Source organism: Myotis daubentonii, chromosome 14 (genome assembly GCF_963259705.1).
Source record: "Myotis daubentonii chromosome 14, mMyoDau2.1, whole genome shotgun sequence".
Taxonomy (NCBI): Eukaryota; Metazoa; Chordata; class Mammalia; order Chiroptera; family Vespertilionidae; genus Myotis; species Myotis daubentonii.
The window spans coordinates 48,810,856-48,827,163 of NC_081853.1; the positions used below are offsets into that span (position 1 = coordinate 48,810,856).

General features: G+C 42.3%; 1 protein-coding gene across 19 annotated transcripts in view; it reads left to right on the forward strand.

Moving 5' to 3' along the window:
• ARPP21 (cAMP regulated phosphoprotein 21) overlaps nt 1-16,308 on the forward strand; it is a 142,099-nt gene that overhangs the window by 94,808 nt on the left and 30,983 nt on the right. For all 19 annotated transcript variants that reach the window (XR_009448580.1, XM_059664211.1, XM_059664217.1 and 16 more), the window contains one exon: nt 2,090-2,216. Coding sequence is in view for 18 of the 19 variants with exons in the window: in XM_059664211.1 (XP_059520194.1) it covers nt 2,090-2,216 (127 nt within the window). In the remaining variant the exon portion in view is untranslated. The remainder of the gene's footprint in view (nt 1-2,089; nt 2,217-16,308) is intronic.

The window sequence follows — 16,308 nt, forward strand, 5'->3', positions numbered from 1 at the left end:
GCGGGGGGGGGGGGCGGGGGGGGCAAGGGAGGGGTGCTGAGTGTTCTCTTGCTGCTGCTCTGGAAATTCGTTCTTTTCCCTTATTTTTTTTAAAAAATATATTTTTGATTTCAGAGAGGAAGGGAGAGAGTGAGAGAAACATCAAGAATGAGAGGGAATCGTTGATTGGCTGCCTCCTGCACGCCCCATACTGGGGATAGAGCCCACAACCCAGACATTTGCCCTGACCAGGAATTGAACCATGACCCCCTGACTCAGAGGTCGACGCTCAAACACCGAGCCATGCCGGCCAAGCGCATTCTTTCCCTTCTTGTGGATTCAAAGCATTTTCTGGAGCAAACCTGGTGCTCCAGGCAGGAGCTCCTCAGTAACATAAAGGCAGAAGCTAAGCCAGCTTCCACTGTGTCCTTCCCTTTCTCCAGGGGGAAGCTGAGCTCACTGGTGCTCTCACAAGTAGCCATTAATCATATTTAATTGACTGGAGCATGTATGACGCCACAGATCACTGATTTTTACTGTCTTCTCAAAGACTGATGATGTGTTGCTGTTCACCACCAAACATCTCGGGGGCTCTCCTGGGTGTCCCTTGCAGAATATTGCAAGTGATTACTGTCAAGATGTAAAATGCAGAGAGGCGTTTGTTGGTCCATTTTCAAGGCACACACATCTCAAGCAAGTTCCATCCTAATTATGAAATATTGTATTGGATGAGCTGCTTCAAGTAAGGTGTCAACTTCTTATCATTTGTTTCACCTCCATTATATCTTGAATAAATAATTTTCTTTTCAAGCCATGCAAAACCCTCCACCATGAAATAATTTTCACTCAGATGTTCATTTTACTTTGAGTGGTTAATAGTTCATCTTCAGTTGCCTTCTCGGGGATATCTTTTTGCTAATAGGGTTTAAGGAGATGTGAAAAATAATTTTAAGTTATAGGCGAAAGGGCTTCATTAATATATTAATTATTTTGCTAATAAAATGCTTTAAGCATAATTACTGGGAAAATTATGTAGTATATAATTAAACTTTACTATAAAATAGCATATAAGTGTTCTGACCCATTTTTGCTGTTAAAGAGAAGAGATGGAAGAGTATTTAATTGAAGGATTTAAAAAAAAATAAGTCCTTCCTCCATGAAGGAATTTCAGTTAGTGGACAGCTAGAGCAAAGACAGCTCAGAGCCCCTGGTATGTCTGCAACAGAAATTATTTTATTCCCCCTTATTGAGACTTAAAAATAGAAAGAGGAATGGGGAAAACAAAACAGGTGTTCATTATTCATGATCAGTTTGGACATCCATGAATTTCTATTTTAGAAGAAGTAAAGATGAAAGTATAGGTTATAACCCATAGTGATTTTAAATGATTTTAATAAACATTTTAAAATTGATTACTCAACTATAGACCAATGAAAAGAACTCTTGAGATGCAGTCCATGGGCAGACATGGAAACACGTTAAACTTGTGCAGAGAATGAACTATTTAATACCTCGAAGGTCAGTTTTGTCTGACTTGTCATGCATACTTGTTTCATTTTTATAAAACACAAAATTCAGTGTTTTAAAACAACCACCACAACGAGGTCAGCAGTTTGAACAGGACTCAGCAGGGATGGCTCTTCTCTCTGCACGTGGCATTGGCTGGGGCCACATGACCGGGGCTGGAACACCCAGATGGCCTCACCCCCATGCCTAGAACGTTGGTGTAGCCTGTTGACGGGGGTGCCTCTGCTCGCCCCCGGTCTTCTCCAGCCGGGTAGCCGGAAGTCTTGTCCTGGTGCCTGGGCTCTCCTCCCACGAAAGTGGGAGCTGCAAGTCTTCTCAAGGGGTCTTCAAAGTCATCATTTCAGCCTCGTGGGGCTGAATATACTACAGCCCCAGAGCCAGCTCAGATTCAAGGGCGTGGGAAACTGATTTCCCCTCTTCATGGGATGGTAGCATGTACACCTGCCTAGGTTTGGGGAAGATTTTGACAGCTGTGTTTATAATCTACTACAAGTATGTCATAAGATGACAATATATTTTAGGTTTAAAAAACTTTACTTAATGTACAGTTGTCATTCCTGCTGTTTTTCCCTTCCTCCCACAGATGCCCATATATTACTACCCGTCTGGTCAGTACCCTACCTCAACCACGCAGCAGTACCGGCCCATGGCCTCGGTTCAGTACAGTGCTCAGAGGGGCCAGCAGCTGCCGCAGACAGCACAGCAAGCAGGTACTTGGACTCGGTCTCCCATCTCCTCCTCTAACCCACTTCCTTTTGCACGTAAATCTCTCAGCTGTCCCCTCCGGATGAATATTCAAGTGCAGCGATTTATACCAGCTCATTGCCCTTTCCCAGGGAAGATAACGGGGCGTTTGATGAACTCTGTGCGGGAAAGTAACAGGTACCAGAAGGTGAAGCCCCATCTCTCAGCATCCCGGGCGTGCATGCTAAGTGCAGTCTCCACCAACGAGCCTGGAATCCTCTTAGTTAATTTTGAAGCAGAGAGACAACCATACCCCTATCTTCCTAGTTCAGACTTTTTTTTTTTTCTATTTCAACTTAAAGAGAATTCCTCCCCAGTCCCTAAGGCTAGGGGACCACGCCAGGTTGTTGCTGTCCCGCCCGGCAAAGCCCCGTCTTTAGAAGGAGACCACTGGCGTTGCAGCCTGTGTCCCGGTGCGACTCTGACTCCGCGGCGCCCTGCCCCAAGGGCCACCCGCCTCCGGCCGGAGCTCGGCAGCCACTGTGCAGTGGGAAGGGGGGCCGATGCACTGTACGAGAGTGAGTAGCAGGTCTCACAGTGAACCGGTCTCTTTCCCTACTGTGTCACACTCCTAACGGGATGCCGGGACCAGAGAGCAGCGGCGGCCTGGCAGGGCTGGGGACCGGTGCTGGGGGGAGGTGTCTGTCCCTCCTGCTGACCGCGCCGCAGGGCTCACTGTCATGCTGAAGACCAGACCGCCGGACTGGGGACCCTGCCTTCCTTCCGTAAGTAGGTCCTGTTAGAGCAGTGCCCCCTCCCCCCACCCCAGGACTGCTCATCCATGCCTGCTCCGTGGTCTGTCACCAGATTTCTGCACTCAGTGTGTGTATATAATAGCTACAGCTGTGTGTGTGTGAGACACACAGAAGATGTACCATTGTTATAAGCTGTGATAGGAAGTATAGTCCTTGCCGAGGGTTGAGACCAGTCACAGCCACCCCAACATCACTCACGCTGACACCGGCAGCATTTTGTCAGGTTGGAGCAATGTTTATGTTCCTCTGTGTTTGGGAGAGCCGTGTGGTCTTCAGTTCGCCCGCCTCGTGGCCATTTAAATTCTGTGGGAGAGGAACTAGAGAAACGTGTAGCATCCAACCAGACGCTGTCTTGTTGCAACACTGTGCCAGTTTGGGAAACATTCTCTGTTGACCTCTGAATTGACGTTATGCCTTTTCAGTAATAAGAAAACGAAAGGTTTCAAAAACTTAGTCGTTTTTAAAAAGAGCATTTGGTACATTTTTCTCTGAGTGTTGGAAAAAGTTTATCATCTGGTGGTAACTGTGTTATCCGTTTCGATATATACTACGGTAATGTGTTGTTTGCATTCTGCGCTACCTTATTTTCTTTGGCTAATGTGTATCAAAGAATTAACTTATTCATAATTTTCTAGCTATTGGTCCGAAGGCCATGGTGAAGCCTTGCTTTTGGTTCCTAATGCCTTTAGGAGGAGAAAGGTGCCTATCGCTAGTTATACAAATATTTCTGAATTTCGTTTCGTGCCATTGTGCGACAGTTTTCTACACAGATATTTCAGTCTTGTGTTAGAGTGCAGTTGATGTGTAGGAATGTGGTTATGTATGTTCTGGAACCCATGAAACCTGTCATCTCTGGGGCCATGTGAGGGGCTGAGAAAGTTGGATGGATGTGTTAACTGGGCAGCAGACTCAGGTTAGAAGCAAGCTTCAGGTTTCCTATGTGATCTCTTTTTACAAAAGAGAGAGAATTTAGGGACGCAGAAGCCCTCCCCATCTCAGAGAGCACTAGACCATGTTCTGTGGCAGCCTGGTGCCTTTGACCAGTTCTGTGTTCCCACCTCATCACGGAAATGCCACCCCAAGGCGAGAGAATGACATTGCGATGAGAAGAATGCCCTGGGAAGCAGTATTGTGCTCGAAATAGAAGTGCTTTAGGTATGAAGGAAGTGAGTGGCAGAAATGTGGTCTTGTAGGTGGTTGGGGAGGTGAGAAGAGAGAAATGATATATGAACAGTGCTTCCTCCAGAAGTGAAACATCAGTATACACACGTGGACGGAGACCTTTGAGCAACTAGTTCTTGTGGTCATCACAGGTGACAGCAGACCTAAAATCCAATGCAGTTCCCACTGTGGCGTTGAATTTGCTGAATGTTTGGGGAGGCAGACAATGTCCCCTGGCCTCTCTGAGAATCACCTCTGCTAATAAAATCCAGGACCCCACTCATGCAATGTCTTGTGACAACGCATGGCGGCTCCTGGTCCTACAGGTGGCGGCCCTTTTGCTGATTCAGTGACACTGGCTGAGACTTTTCAAAGGGACATTGGGTGAGTTGTTTGGGGGAGCAACTCTTTGTCAGTGGGTTACCTCATGGAGGACATAGCCTCTCTGGATAACGATAAAAACATTTCTTGAAGGAGCTCAAAGATAGGCCCTCTCTGTCTTTAAGCTGACCTTGAACCAGTGTTGGCATGGCACACCCCAATGCCCTGCCTCACTCTTCCTCCTGTCTCCTACAGGTCTGCATCCTGGGTCTCACTCTATTCCATCTTCTACTGTCACGGACACCAGATTGTAGCATAGCAAATTCAGCTATCATGTGATTAAGCATTAGAATGAGATAAGGTTATATCAGCTGAAGCCAAATGAGATTTTAATCCCAATTTGCTTCTTGGCATCATTCTTAATCTTTATTTAATTACAATAGGAAATGTCCCTGAAATTGCTGTAAGTTACTACATCTTTCTTAAGCCTGAAGAGTATCCATAGTGGAATTTTAGAAAGTGAATTGGATGTTCCATAATTGAGCAATAGGAACACTTAAGTGACACTGGGGCCCACTGAGGGGTCATAAGAGCCTTCTGTGGGTGGTTTTGAACCCTTTACTCTGCGAATGGGTGATCAAGGTGCTAAGCATGTGGCAGGAGCAGCTTATGTTGGTGATGACTATAAATAAAGGCCATGAATGTTAAAAATTTTGGAGAACTTAAGTAGCAGGCATGCAAAATGGTATTTGAACTTTGTAGCTACCTATGTGAGGAAAAGTAAAGCCTTTAATTTATATCTCTCTAATGGAGAAATTGATTATTGTCAATTTGGCATTAGCAGGTACCCACAACAGTGGAGGAGATGGCAATTTGAGTTAATTGTTGATAACCAAGACTCCATAGAAAAGCAGTTAGGTTAGAACTAAAAAAAAAAAAAAATTATGGTTTTCAAATCATTTTGGCTTTGAAAGATTTGGATGTGAGAGTCTTACTAGAGAACAGATTTTGCTCAGTGGCCAGATAATGAAATGACGTGCTGAGGAACAAACCTTTCAGTCCATCTTAGTCAGTTATTATACTGCTTTTAGTTAACACAGATGTCGCTATGGTTTTACTTTCTTTTTTTTATAGGATGTTTATTAAAGCTGGGGACAGTGAAACAAGGAAGGGCCTAGGAGGGGAAATGAGCCTAGGTTGGATTGCTTTGGCTCACTGAGAAGTCAGAGAAAAGGAGGCCTGGGAACAGAGTCAGGGTGTTAGCCTGGGACGAGCTGCCACTACTCATTGTTTTTACTCTTAATAACATCTTTAAGGCCATAGAAATGTTAGCGATAATTATATCCACCATGAGATCAGGATCTCTTATGGGCTAGTTGCTGTACTTAGTGTTTATCAACATTGCAATGTTTACTCCCCACCGCAAAATTATAAGGGAAATACAGCTATTAGCACTCCTGTGTTACAGACGGTAAACTGTTGCTCGGAGAGGTGGAATAAGTTACCCTGGGTCCCAAGGTTGATGAGTTGAAAGGAGCACCCAGGTGTTCATTAACCACTTCATGGTAACAACTTAAGCACAGTTACTGGTTCTGTCTTTATTGGTGGCGTGGATGAGCACATAGCAACGTGCATGTTGGAACTAAATAACCAGGCCCATGTTACAGAAGCAGATGACTATTAATTATTCCAATGCACAAGCTGGCTTAAGAACAGAACATATCAGGAACCTGGACTTTTGCTTCCCAATGCACCATGAGCTTCCACATGACTTCCCAGAGCTGGACAACAGCAGATGGCAGGAACATTTATGCCTAAATCATACATTGGAAAGGGCAGGGAGAATTCCTATAAAATAGTGGCTCCAACTCCACTTAAAATATATGTAGCGTCATTCTTGGCTCTCCAAAATCGTGGCCATATCCTAAAAGAAACTAAAATGTGCTTGTAAGGTCCTATACGCATTTATAAATGGGCTTTTAGGGATGATAAATCATGGTTTGGTATCAGAATAATACTGGCATCACAAAATGAACTGAGAAGTGTTTCTCTTTTAATTCTTAAAAATTTATCTTTATTGTTGAAAGTATTACAGATGTCCCCTTTCCTCCCCCCTTCTAGCCCACACCCAAGGCCTTCACCACACTATTGTCTGTGTGTATGGGTTATGCATATATGTATGCAAATTCTTGGTTAACCAGTTTTGAAAGAAATTGTGTAAAATTGGTGATAAAGTGTTTGATAGAATATTCCAGTGAAACCATGTGGGCCTGGAGATTTTGGGAAACATTATTGTTTACTTTATATTTGAAGATAATTTCCAGAGCTTTTTAATTATGAATTCAATTAATTACGGTCATAGGACTACTCAGACTATCACATCTTTGCTGACTTTTGGTAGTTTGTGGTAACTGAAGAAGTGTCCACTTCATCTAAGTTGTTAGCAGTATGTATTATCCTTTTAATAGCTACAGGATATGTTGTGATACCCTGTTTCATTCTTGATACTGGTGATTTTTAAATTCTCGTTTTATTTTTGTCAGTCTTGCTAGCTTTATCAATTTCAATGATATTTGCAAAGGACTAGTTGTTTGTTTCATTGGTTGTTTCTATTGTTTAACTGTTTCGATTTTGTTGACTTCTGCATTTACCTTTATTCTTTTCTTTCTTCTGCTCACTTTAGGTTTTGCCCTACTTTTTTGTAGTTTCTGGAGATCATTAGATTATTGATTTGAAAACTTTTTCTAATGTAAGCATTTAGTGCTATGGGTTTCCTTTTCAGCTCTGCTTTAGCTGTGTCCACACAAAATGAATATGCTACACATAAACATATGCTTGGTGTTTTTAATTTTTTGAGTGGGTTTAGAGATTTTCTGTTATAGTCAAAGAACACATTCTGCATTGTTTAAATTCTTATAAAATTGTTGAAGTTGGTTTTATGGCCTGGGATGTTGTCTATCTTGGTGAATGTTTCATGAGCTTTCTGCTGTTGTTGTGTGGAGCATTCTATACATGTTAATGAAATCCTGATCATATTTTGTTGTTCAGAACTTATATACTTTTGCTGATTTTCTGTTTACTAGTTTTATCAGTTGCTGAGAGGTGCATGTTCATGACTCCAATTATAAGACTTCTAAAAGTTTTAAAATGAATCTCAAGGCAAAGTTTGTCCCCAGTATCACTAAGACCCAGGTTGAGAGTTATTCAGAGCATGTTATTATTTGGTTTCATTCCCTAAAATAATATAGAAACATTCCATAGAAATAGTCTATAAGGCAAAGGCCCTCTGACCATATATAGCTGATATGTAAGTTCCTACAAGTTGCTGCCTATATCTCTTACTTGCCAAGCTTTCAATACTGCTGCTTAATGCCAGGTAATATTACTTTAGGTTGAGGTAGAATAATAATGTGGATAACTGTTTAAACAGACAACCCAACAGCTCTGCTTTCCTAATAGACCATCATCTTAAGTATCATGAAAATAGAGTACAAAGAGAAGATGGCTGCAGAGCAGGAAGGGCGAAAAACCACAGAACTTGGGTGAATTTTAATGAATTGGGTGAACTTATATCTGTAGTAAGTCATTTGGTGTGGATTCTGAAAACTGTAAAGATGCCTCTCACCTCTGCTTTTTAAAATCTCCCCCTCCTCCCACCCATCTGCTGAATGAGTCATTTAGGGTAAAAGCCAGTTTTATTGAACATTTTTCATGAAAATGTTTTACTTTTCAAAGTATAGTTCAGAAAGAAATCATGAAAAGATTATCTTATAAAAATGCATCAGATTGCAAAAATCTCACGTGGCTTCTGCCAGGTTTCTCTAAGCCTGTGGACTTGAATCTCTTGCAGGAGACAATGGTGAGGTCTTTAGAAGTTTTTGAGCTTCTTTTCTCACTCTTCAACAGAAGTCTCCCTTGGACTTGCTCTGACTCTCTGTCCAACAGCCATCATGAGATCTGAATAGTAGAAATAGAAATGGAGTTTAATCACTCAGTTTTGAGAAATGAGGAAACTGAAGGCCAGCCTCCCACCCAACGTGGAATAGCAGGCTCATTTAAGCTGACAGAGTCTGACCTGGGAGATTTGGCCCTTGACTGTGAACTCGGTACCTTCTAACATGCGGGTTGTAAGGAGAGCACAGAAAGAGAAGTGAAACTTTCCAGGAAACTTGGATATATGTTATGACGCCCCCTTCCCCCCGCCCTTCATTAGAGAGAAGTTGGAGCTTCACCATCATCTCCCCCTGCCTTGACAGAGAAGATGGAAATAAGCCTTCCACCAGGCTTTCTGTTGTCTAGTTAATCAGAGAGAAGAATGATGGGTGAGATAAAGATCGCAAATCCATGTAAAAGAAAGCAAGGCATACAGAGGGATGGGGAGGGAAGAGGAAGCCAGGCCAGGGAGTGTAGACCCTGTTGGTTTTACTTTGCTAACGATGATAGGATAACAGCATGATCCAAGAGTCATTCTGAGAAGCTCCCTGACCATTAGGATAGAGATTGCACTGATCCAAACCTTCATTCTAATACCCTGAAAACCAGTGTGTTTCTCTCAAGGAAGAAATACAGAGTTTGAGGGGGTCTGCCTGTCAAAAATACAAACTATACAATAGGACATTTGTTTCAGAGAGGAACAGACGAGTCGAAAGTCCAAAGCGCCTTTTGTCTTGTTAGGTAGAGCAATTGAACTCGAGGTCTCTAAAGCATCCTAACAGAGCTTGTAAATGCTATGCCCGCCCTCTCATGTGGTGTGTGGTTTTCGGATGCCAGTGCTCCTCACACTTTAATGTGTATATGTGTCTTGCTCAATGCATATTTTGATGCAGTAATTCTGGGGTGCATTCTGAGAGCCTGCATTTCTAGCACACTCACCGGTGATGCTCATGCTGGCCTACCATCATCAGACAATGTGACAGCACGTTCTTAGCCCTGACTGACCTGTATCTATAGGCCATTGCACAAGGAAAGCGCCACCCAAATTCACTCTTTTATTTGACATTATTTGTATTTTAGGCACAAATCTAATACCTCATAGTCATTGTATATTATTTTATGAATTATAGCTAGTAAACACTTAGAATTAATGTGTTAATGTTTACAAATGCAAATTATGAGTTAGAAAAGAAATACAGCATGATTCTGCTACATAGCAAATACTCATAGTGTTGAAAGAATGAATAATATGTGTACTTATTTTCATGTTGGCATGCATAGGGAATGTAAAGATTTCAAAGGCTAATTGGAAACCTCTCAGCCATTCAATTCAAACATAAATTTTACAGCAAAAACTGTAGTTACATGTTGTGAAATCAAGTAGATAGCCAGCCGAACAAACCAATTCACATCAATAAATGAATAAACACGTTTTTCAAAGTTCTAACACCCAAAGAATATGTCATAGAACCTATGAGCCACTTTCAGGGGTACAGTAGGTTTGCAATCATGGGCTTGGCAATTTGGTACTTTCTGTAAATGTAATGTAATAATGCTGCTACCACAACTCCTGTCAGGTGGCAGAGAATAATCAGGCCCTGGCCACCTTTGTATAGCCCCCCTTGTTCACAGCGGGTCTTTCCTTCTAACTGCATAGGAAAGAAATGGACTTGGGGTGTCTCTGGCAGGAAGGTATAATTAGCTATGAAACATGTATATTTGAAATAGGCCAAACCCTAGTTCCTTTCCCAATAGGTCTGCATACAAGTTCAATAAATAAGACCACTGTTAGCTTTAGTTGTTCCTTTGAGGTAGAATATTTTTGTGGTGTTAGCATGTTGTTTCCATTAGCAGCTCCTAGGAAGAAGGAAGATTATTAGTGTTCTGAAACACATTTGGAAGGGGGCAAAATGTACCTTAATGGAGTCTATAAATTTGTTTAAGCAGAGCAGTTGCGCGAAGGGGACAGCGAATTCTGGAGTTGTAGCTTGGCGTATGAAGCAGTCACTGGAATTGAGAGAGGTTTTATGTTAAGAAACCTTTCCTCTTTCTTTGTCCATATGATGCCTTACCTTGACTTTCTCCTGCCTTTGGGGTTGGCTAGAGACAGGGAGAAGGAGCACTACAGCTATTGAAAGACTTGGGAATACCAGTGGGACCAATCAGAGAAATTAATACATAGACAATGGGCTTTTCTCCTTTTATCTGAAATTGCCATTCTCAAATTTGGTGATTTTAATACAGACTTATACTTTTCCTACATTTTAATATTCAAAGGGCCCATTAATATATTTTTTTAATTTGAGAAAAAATGTGTTACCAATAACCACGCAGGGAAGCAACCCCCAAATTGTTCCACTTGGAAGCCCTGAAGAAGCAGGTTGTACTCTGGGTGTCGGCATCATGATGTTAGTAACAGCAGCGGGTAAATTCGCTGAGAGTTACATGAGGATTTAATTGTCTCATTTCTGTTAACATCAGTGGGAGTCACATGGGTAAGCCCGTGTGGAACATGCTGTTCTGAAAATATTAGTCTAGAAAAGGTTTCTATGGAAATGCTCATGTTTCTTTCATTAATTGGTCTAATTATTCCATTTATGGAAATGGGAATGAAAAGTATTAAACTGAGATTATGGGAAAGTTAACATTATTAGGAGCGATAATAGGAATCATGCTATTTTTAAGCCCGGAAATCAAACAGGTTCCCAAACCAATATAGACGGCAAGGTTTCCTCTGTCCCCTGGGAAGTTAAAAGAAAAGGGATTTATCTAACACATATGGAGTAGCTGCTTTCTAGCACTTTGCATTTCATGTAACTTCTGGTGTTTACATTTTCATTTGTTATGTAGTTAAGCACTACTGGCATGGTTAGGATTCTAACTTTTCTGTAAAGACAGGAAGTAAGGCAGATCATAGCATTATCTATTTTCCTTGTATTATGCAACAGCAAGTGGAAAGCAGTAGCTTAAAATAATTAGAGATGGTAAGAAAAGGTGACAAGATCCGCATAAAAATTCTGGTTTTTGAAAACTCTAACCCTCCTGTTTTTTTCTAAGAAGGAATCTGAATGCTTTAGAAAAAAAACTAAAGAACCCAAACACCTTATCCCAAGTGTCAGGTTTACCTAATGATGTAGGGAAACTAAATTAAGAAAAGTTTAAGGATTTTGTTTTCTCCCCCCCACCCCCACCCCCGCCTTCCTTTTATTTCGTTCATTTGTTTCCAACAATTCCTGCTGTCAGTTGTCACCTGGATCTATGAGTGACCCCATTTTTCTTTGGAAGCGCCCCCTTTTTGCAATTCCTTAGTCTCCATTTCCACCCCATTCTCAAATCTGTTTTCTTATATTCTGTCTTTAATTATTGACTCTACACAAGTTCTCTAAACTCTTTTTTCCTTTCTTCTTAAACAGGCTTTTCACTCCAAATTCTGGGTGTTTTCCACATCATGTTTTAGTTGTCTGCATTTTCCCTTTATCAGTCTCATTTCTCTCCATTCAACACATTCCTCTGCATTATGAGACAAGACACTAAAATCTAACACTCAAATGCTTACAAAGAACGTGCAGAATTTTCCCCACCATCTAGACACAGAGCACAGAGAGTGCTAGCTGTTTATCTCCTGCTCACCTTGATGTTCTGGGAGCCAGCGTAAAGTTAGCCCTCAGGATTTGGGATTTCACTTAGAGAGCTGTGGTGATAAAAGAGTGAAGAGCATCTTGAATGATGTTACTTTCATCTTGCTTTCCAAGTTCAAAGATACAGTGGTATCCACAGAAAAATGGTCAGGCTTTCAGCTGGTGTTCAAATGAGTCATTTCCAAGGGGTTCACGATTGCTTAAAATACCACTGCTCCAATTTTGAATGGAAAGCAATTTGCAAATCAGTAACTGGAAAGGATTCTACCCCTGAAGTGAGGAGCCCTGAAACACCTGCTCTTGAAAGCTATTTCTTCTTCCCACTGTCTTCGCATGTGGCTACTTTCTGCAGGGACACCATGTAAACCCAGCCAAACCTCCACCCTAGCTTGCCCTTTCCTCAAATCATCAGCAGGAGAACAAAACTGGAATCGGCCCCACCAGCTCTAAAATGCCAAGGGCCCTCTGTCCCGATGAGAGGCACATGAACGTTACGGTTCTGGAGCCAGGCAACAAGGCCTGTCGCCCAGGAAGGCTACAGGGTTGTGCGCGCCCAGGAGAGTCAGTGTAATTCCTTTAACCCACAGGGACTCACGGGCCCTCTTTAGGGCTGCGGGGGCTCGCACGTCGGGCCACTAATGGACCCAGGGGTCACGGCAGAGGCTTTTTTGCACACGCTCTCTCATTGACTACATGTTAGCAGCGTGCTCAAGCCGTCACACTTACACTGTTGTCCAAATCCCCGTTGTCGGCCTCCCTCTGTGATCTCATCCAGGTGCTCTCCACAGCTGTCAGCCCAGCCTCCCAGGCTGCAGAGATGGTGCTGCCCTTCAAGGCCTCCCGCCAACCCCTGATTGCCGGCTGACATGTCCCTGATCCCTACACCCCTTCCTTGGGGGCTCCCAGAGACTCATTAAAATTGCATCTTTAAGGTTCTCTCAGATGTTCTGACTCTGTTGGTTTTGGTTTTTTTATTTTTGCAGTAGGTCCAGCACCGTTGCACTTGCTATGAGCTATGGTGGGTTATAACTGTTTTGAGAATAAAAAAAAAAATGGCAGAAAGAGAGGCCAGAAGAGAGCCAAGAAATGCAGGACGCTGTAATGGAGTACACACACCATGGAATTGTAAGACTAGGCAGTAGAATCTTTCAAGCTTAGCTCCAAGTCGGTTTGCGTGCATTTTTTTTCTCAAGGAAAACAATTTATAAACAAATATCACTCTAATCGTTCCTCCAGGCAAGCACAGTGTTAACCAGAGTGTGGTATTCCATTACAGAAGTCCGAGTGCTCTTTAGTGAATTTTGATGGAGACCTTGATTTCCCCAATTAGGACCAACTAGATCTATCTGGCAGGAAAGGCTCAGCTTTTACTGGGAAGGTGAGTCAAAGAGAACAATCTGAGGACAAAAACTAAATCAGAGAGAAAAACTCCTGCCATAGCTAAAAACTGTGCATCAATTAGGAGAAAGAGAAGACAGCCCTAATGTTAATTTTGTTGTTTAATAGTGTATGTGCGTGTAACTTTTTATAAATTGTGAAAACACAATTGTTGTTTTCAACAGTACTTACAGTAATTTTTTAAAAAAACACAAAAACTCCCACTACCACAACAATGAATTCTATTTTTGCTTCTTTTTTTTCCTGCCTTTGAGCTTATGTTTATGCATGTCATGGACACATACCTGTACTGAAATCATAGACCATGCCACATTCTTATTAATGCAGCATTTTTATCTACTCAAAAATCCTCATTATAACTGATTCTTCCAACATTTGTGTGACACTGTTTTGGGGGAAGTAAACCTGCATTTGCAGATGGCATGCATGCTTACCTAAAAATTTCAAAACAGCCTACAAAAGTACTAGTACTAATAAGTGAATTTGACAGTGTTGCAGAGTGTAACATGCAGGAATTCATTGTATTTTTATAGACTGGCAGCAAATAAATGGAAAAATTTAAATGTCAATTTGTAATCATATGTGACACAACGTTAGTAGCAATAATTAATCACCCCACCCCCAACCTCATAGGTCCAGGGAGGCCCAGCACATTGCCTTGACCCCCCAACCTCATAGGTCTGGGGAGGCCTAGCACATTGCCTTGGTCATGTGGGACCCCCCACCAGGACCTCGGAGAGAAGCAGCAATTAAAACATGAAATGTTTCTCGGTGTAGTCCCTGTTCTCCTGGTTTCCTCCCCAAGAAGCAAGCACATATTTTTTTTTTTTTGGGGGGGGTGGGGCGGGACTAAGGCTTTCAAATCTCTCATTTATCTCCTTTAACTTCTCTACTCAACAAGTATTTCTTATTCTTATTGGCTTTGCTGCTGCTTTTCCAATACAGGGACAACTCTACAGAACTTCAGGGTACTTTTTCCTCCTCCTGGCAACCATTTTTGTCTCTTTAATTTTCCATTGTTAAACATGACACAGTGCAAGGAGCTCACACTCTGCGTTAAGCTCTACCTCCAGAGCCTCTGAATAGACCACACAAAGGAGGTGGTTTCCTTGGCAACAGGCATGTTGGAAAAAATCCCAGGGAAACATTTGCTCCCCACCTCCTTCCCTCGTGCCCCTCGCACTGCTGACTGCCAGGCATGGAAACCCCTCTTCAGATGAGAGCCAGTGCTTTTGATCGGTTTAGCCACGGGCTGTAAGACCCCACTGCCAACCACTTGCTCTGTTCCCCGTTAATGAAAACAGTTCAGCTCTGAAATGGGCATGTTCTCATTGTTGCCTTGAGCTTTTCTAAACATTCAAATAGAAAGGGAAACTGGGTTTTAAGAAGTTTGTGTATGTGTCTGAATGTGGTTGTCCAGATGAACTGAATTTAAATGACGACTGGCCCTTATTTTTACATTTAATTTTGGTCTCTGAAATTTGTATAAAAGGTATTTTTTAAACTCTGGCAGGACACAATGTCATGTTGGATAACTCCTATAAAAATTAATGTAGTACTTGGCAGACAGAACATATGACACGATGATTTAGTGTGCTGCTAAGTAAGTCCCCATGAGCTCAAACACTTAAAAATAGACATGTGCATTTATAGAAGGTGAATCTTAAGCAGTCTAATTTCAGGGACTTCACTCAGCAAGTATGCAGAGCTCACTGATGCGATTTTAAGTCCTAAGCTCTCCCTGCGCCCCTGGAACTCAATAAACCTGTAGCAGTGGATCCAAAGCTCAACTTCCTCTCAACCCACTTTCTCCCTCTTAACAATGATAGAGAACGTGCGTATAGCGTCGTTGATTTCTAAATTACTCTGTGGCTGAGCTTGTTGGTTGCTGAAGGATATTGAGCCAATGGAGGCTACCTCTTCTTTTTCCTGGTCATCAAACTACCTGTTCACTTCGGAACATCAGGAATTTAAGAATCCACCAATAGATTAACCTCTTACTCATAACAAGTAGAAAAGGTAAGAGAGTGAGTCTCTGCCCTGGTGGTGAAAACAATTGAAATTCATTTCCTTGCAGTTTAAGATGCTAGAAGTCCAAGATCAAGTTGTGGGCAAGTTCGGTTTTTCCTGAGTCCTCTCTCCTTTGGCTTTAAGAGCCTGCCCATGCTTTTTCAACTGAGGGAATGAAGAAAGATACTGAGAGCAGAAAGCCAGCGTGCTTTGCCATCGCGTTCTTATCATGTTTTCGGCCAACCCTGGCACTTGAAATTGTTTTACCGCCAAATGGAATCAACCAGAACACAAATAAAAGTTCTCCCAACTTTGCTTCTTCCCATTTTGAGCCACTCAGTGCTGCAGGAATTACATCATGCCCTCAGCAAGTAGGTGGAATATACAGAGGTGGGCGAAGGTAGGTGTACAGTTGTATGTGAAACAGTTTATTCTTGTATATTATCCATGATTAATAGATATTTCCCATACAAACCACTGTAAACCTACTTTTGCCCCACCCTGTATCAAGCATCACATTGTATCTGGGAGGGTGTTCATAAACAGAGATGCAAAACCTAAGGACACACTCGGATTTATTCAAGGGTCTATGAGAAACAGCCAATGAAAATCTTTCTTTCCCCCTCACCCCCAATTTGTTGTGCTTATTGTTGGCCTGTGGCGACAGTAACTGACTATAAATTATGTGGTTTGGTAATGCCAGCTCTCAGCAACCAGGGAGCTCTCTGCCTGTGCCACTCCCCTAGGGGCCCTCGGGTCTCTGGTCCTGTCCTGGAGACTGGCGACATGAATTCTGTCCACTCGCCTGGTCATGACAGCCAGCACTTCTACGGCGACAACTG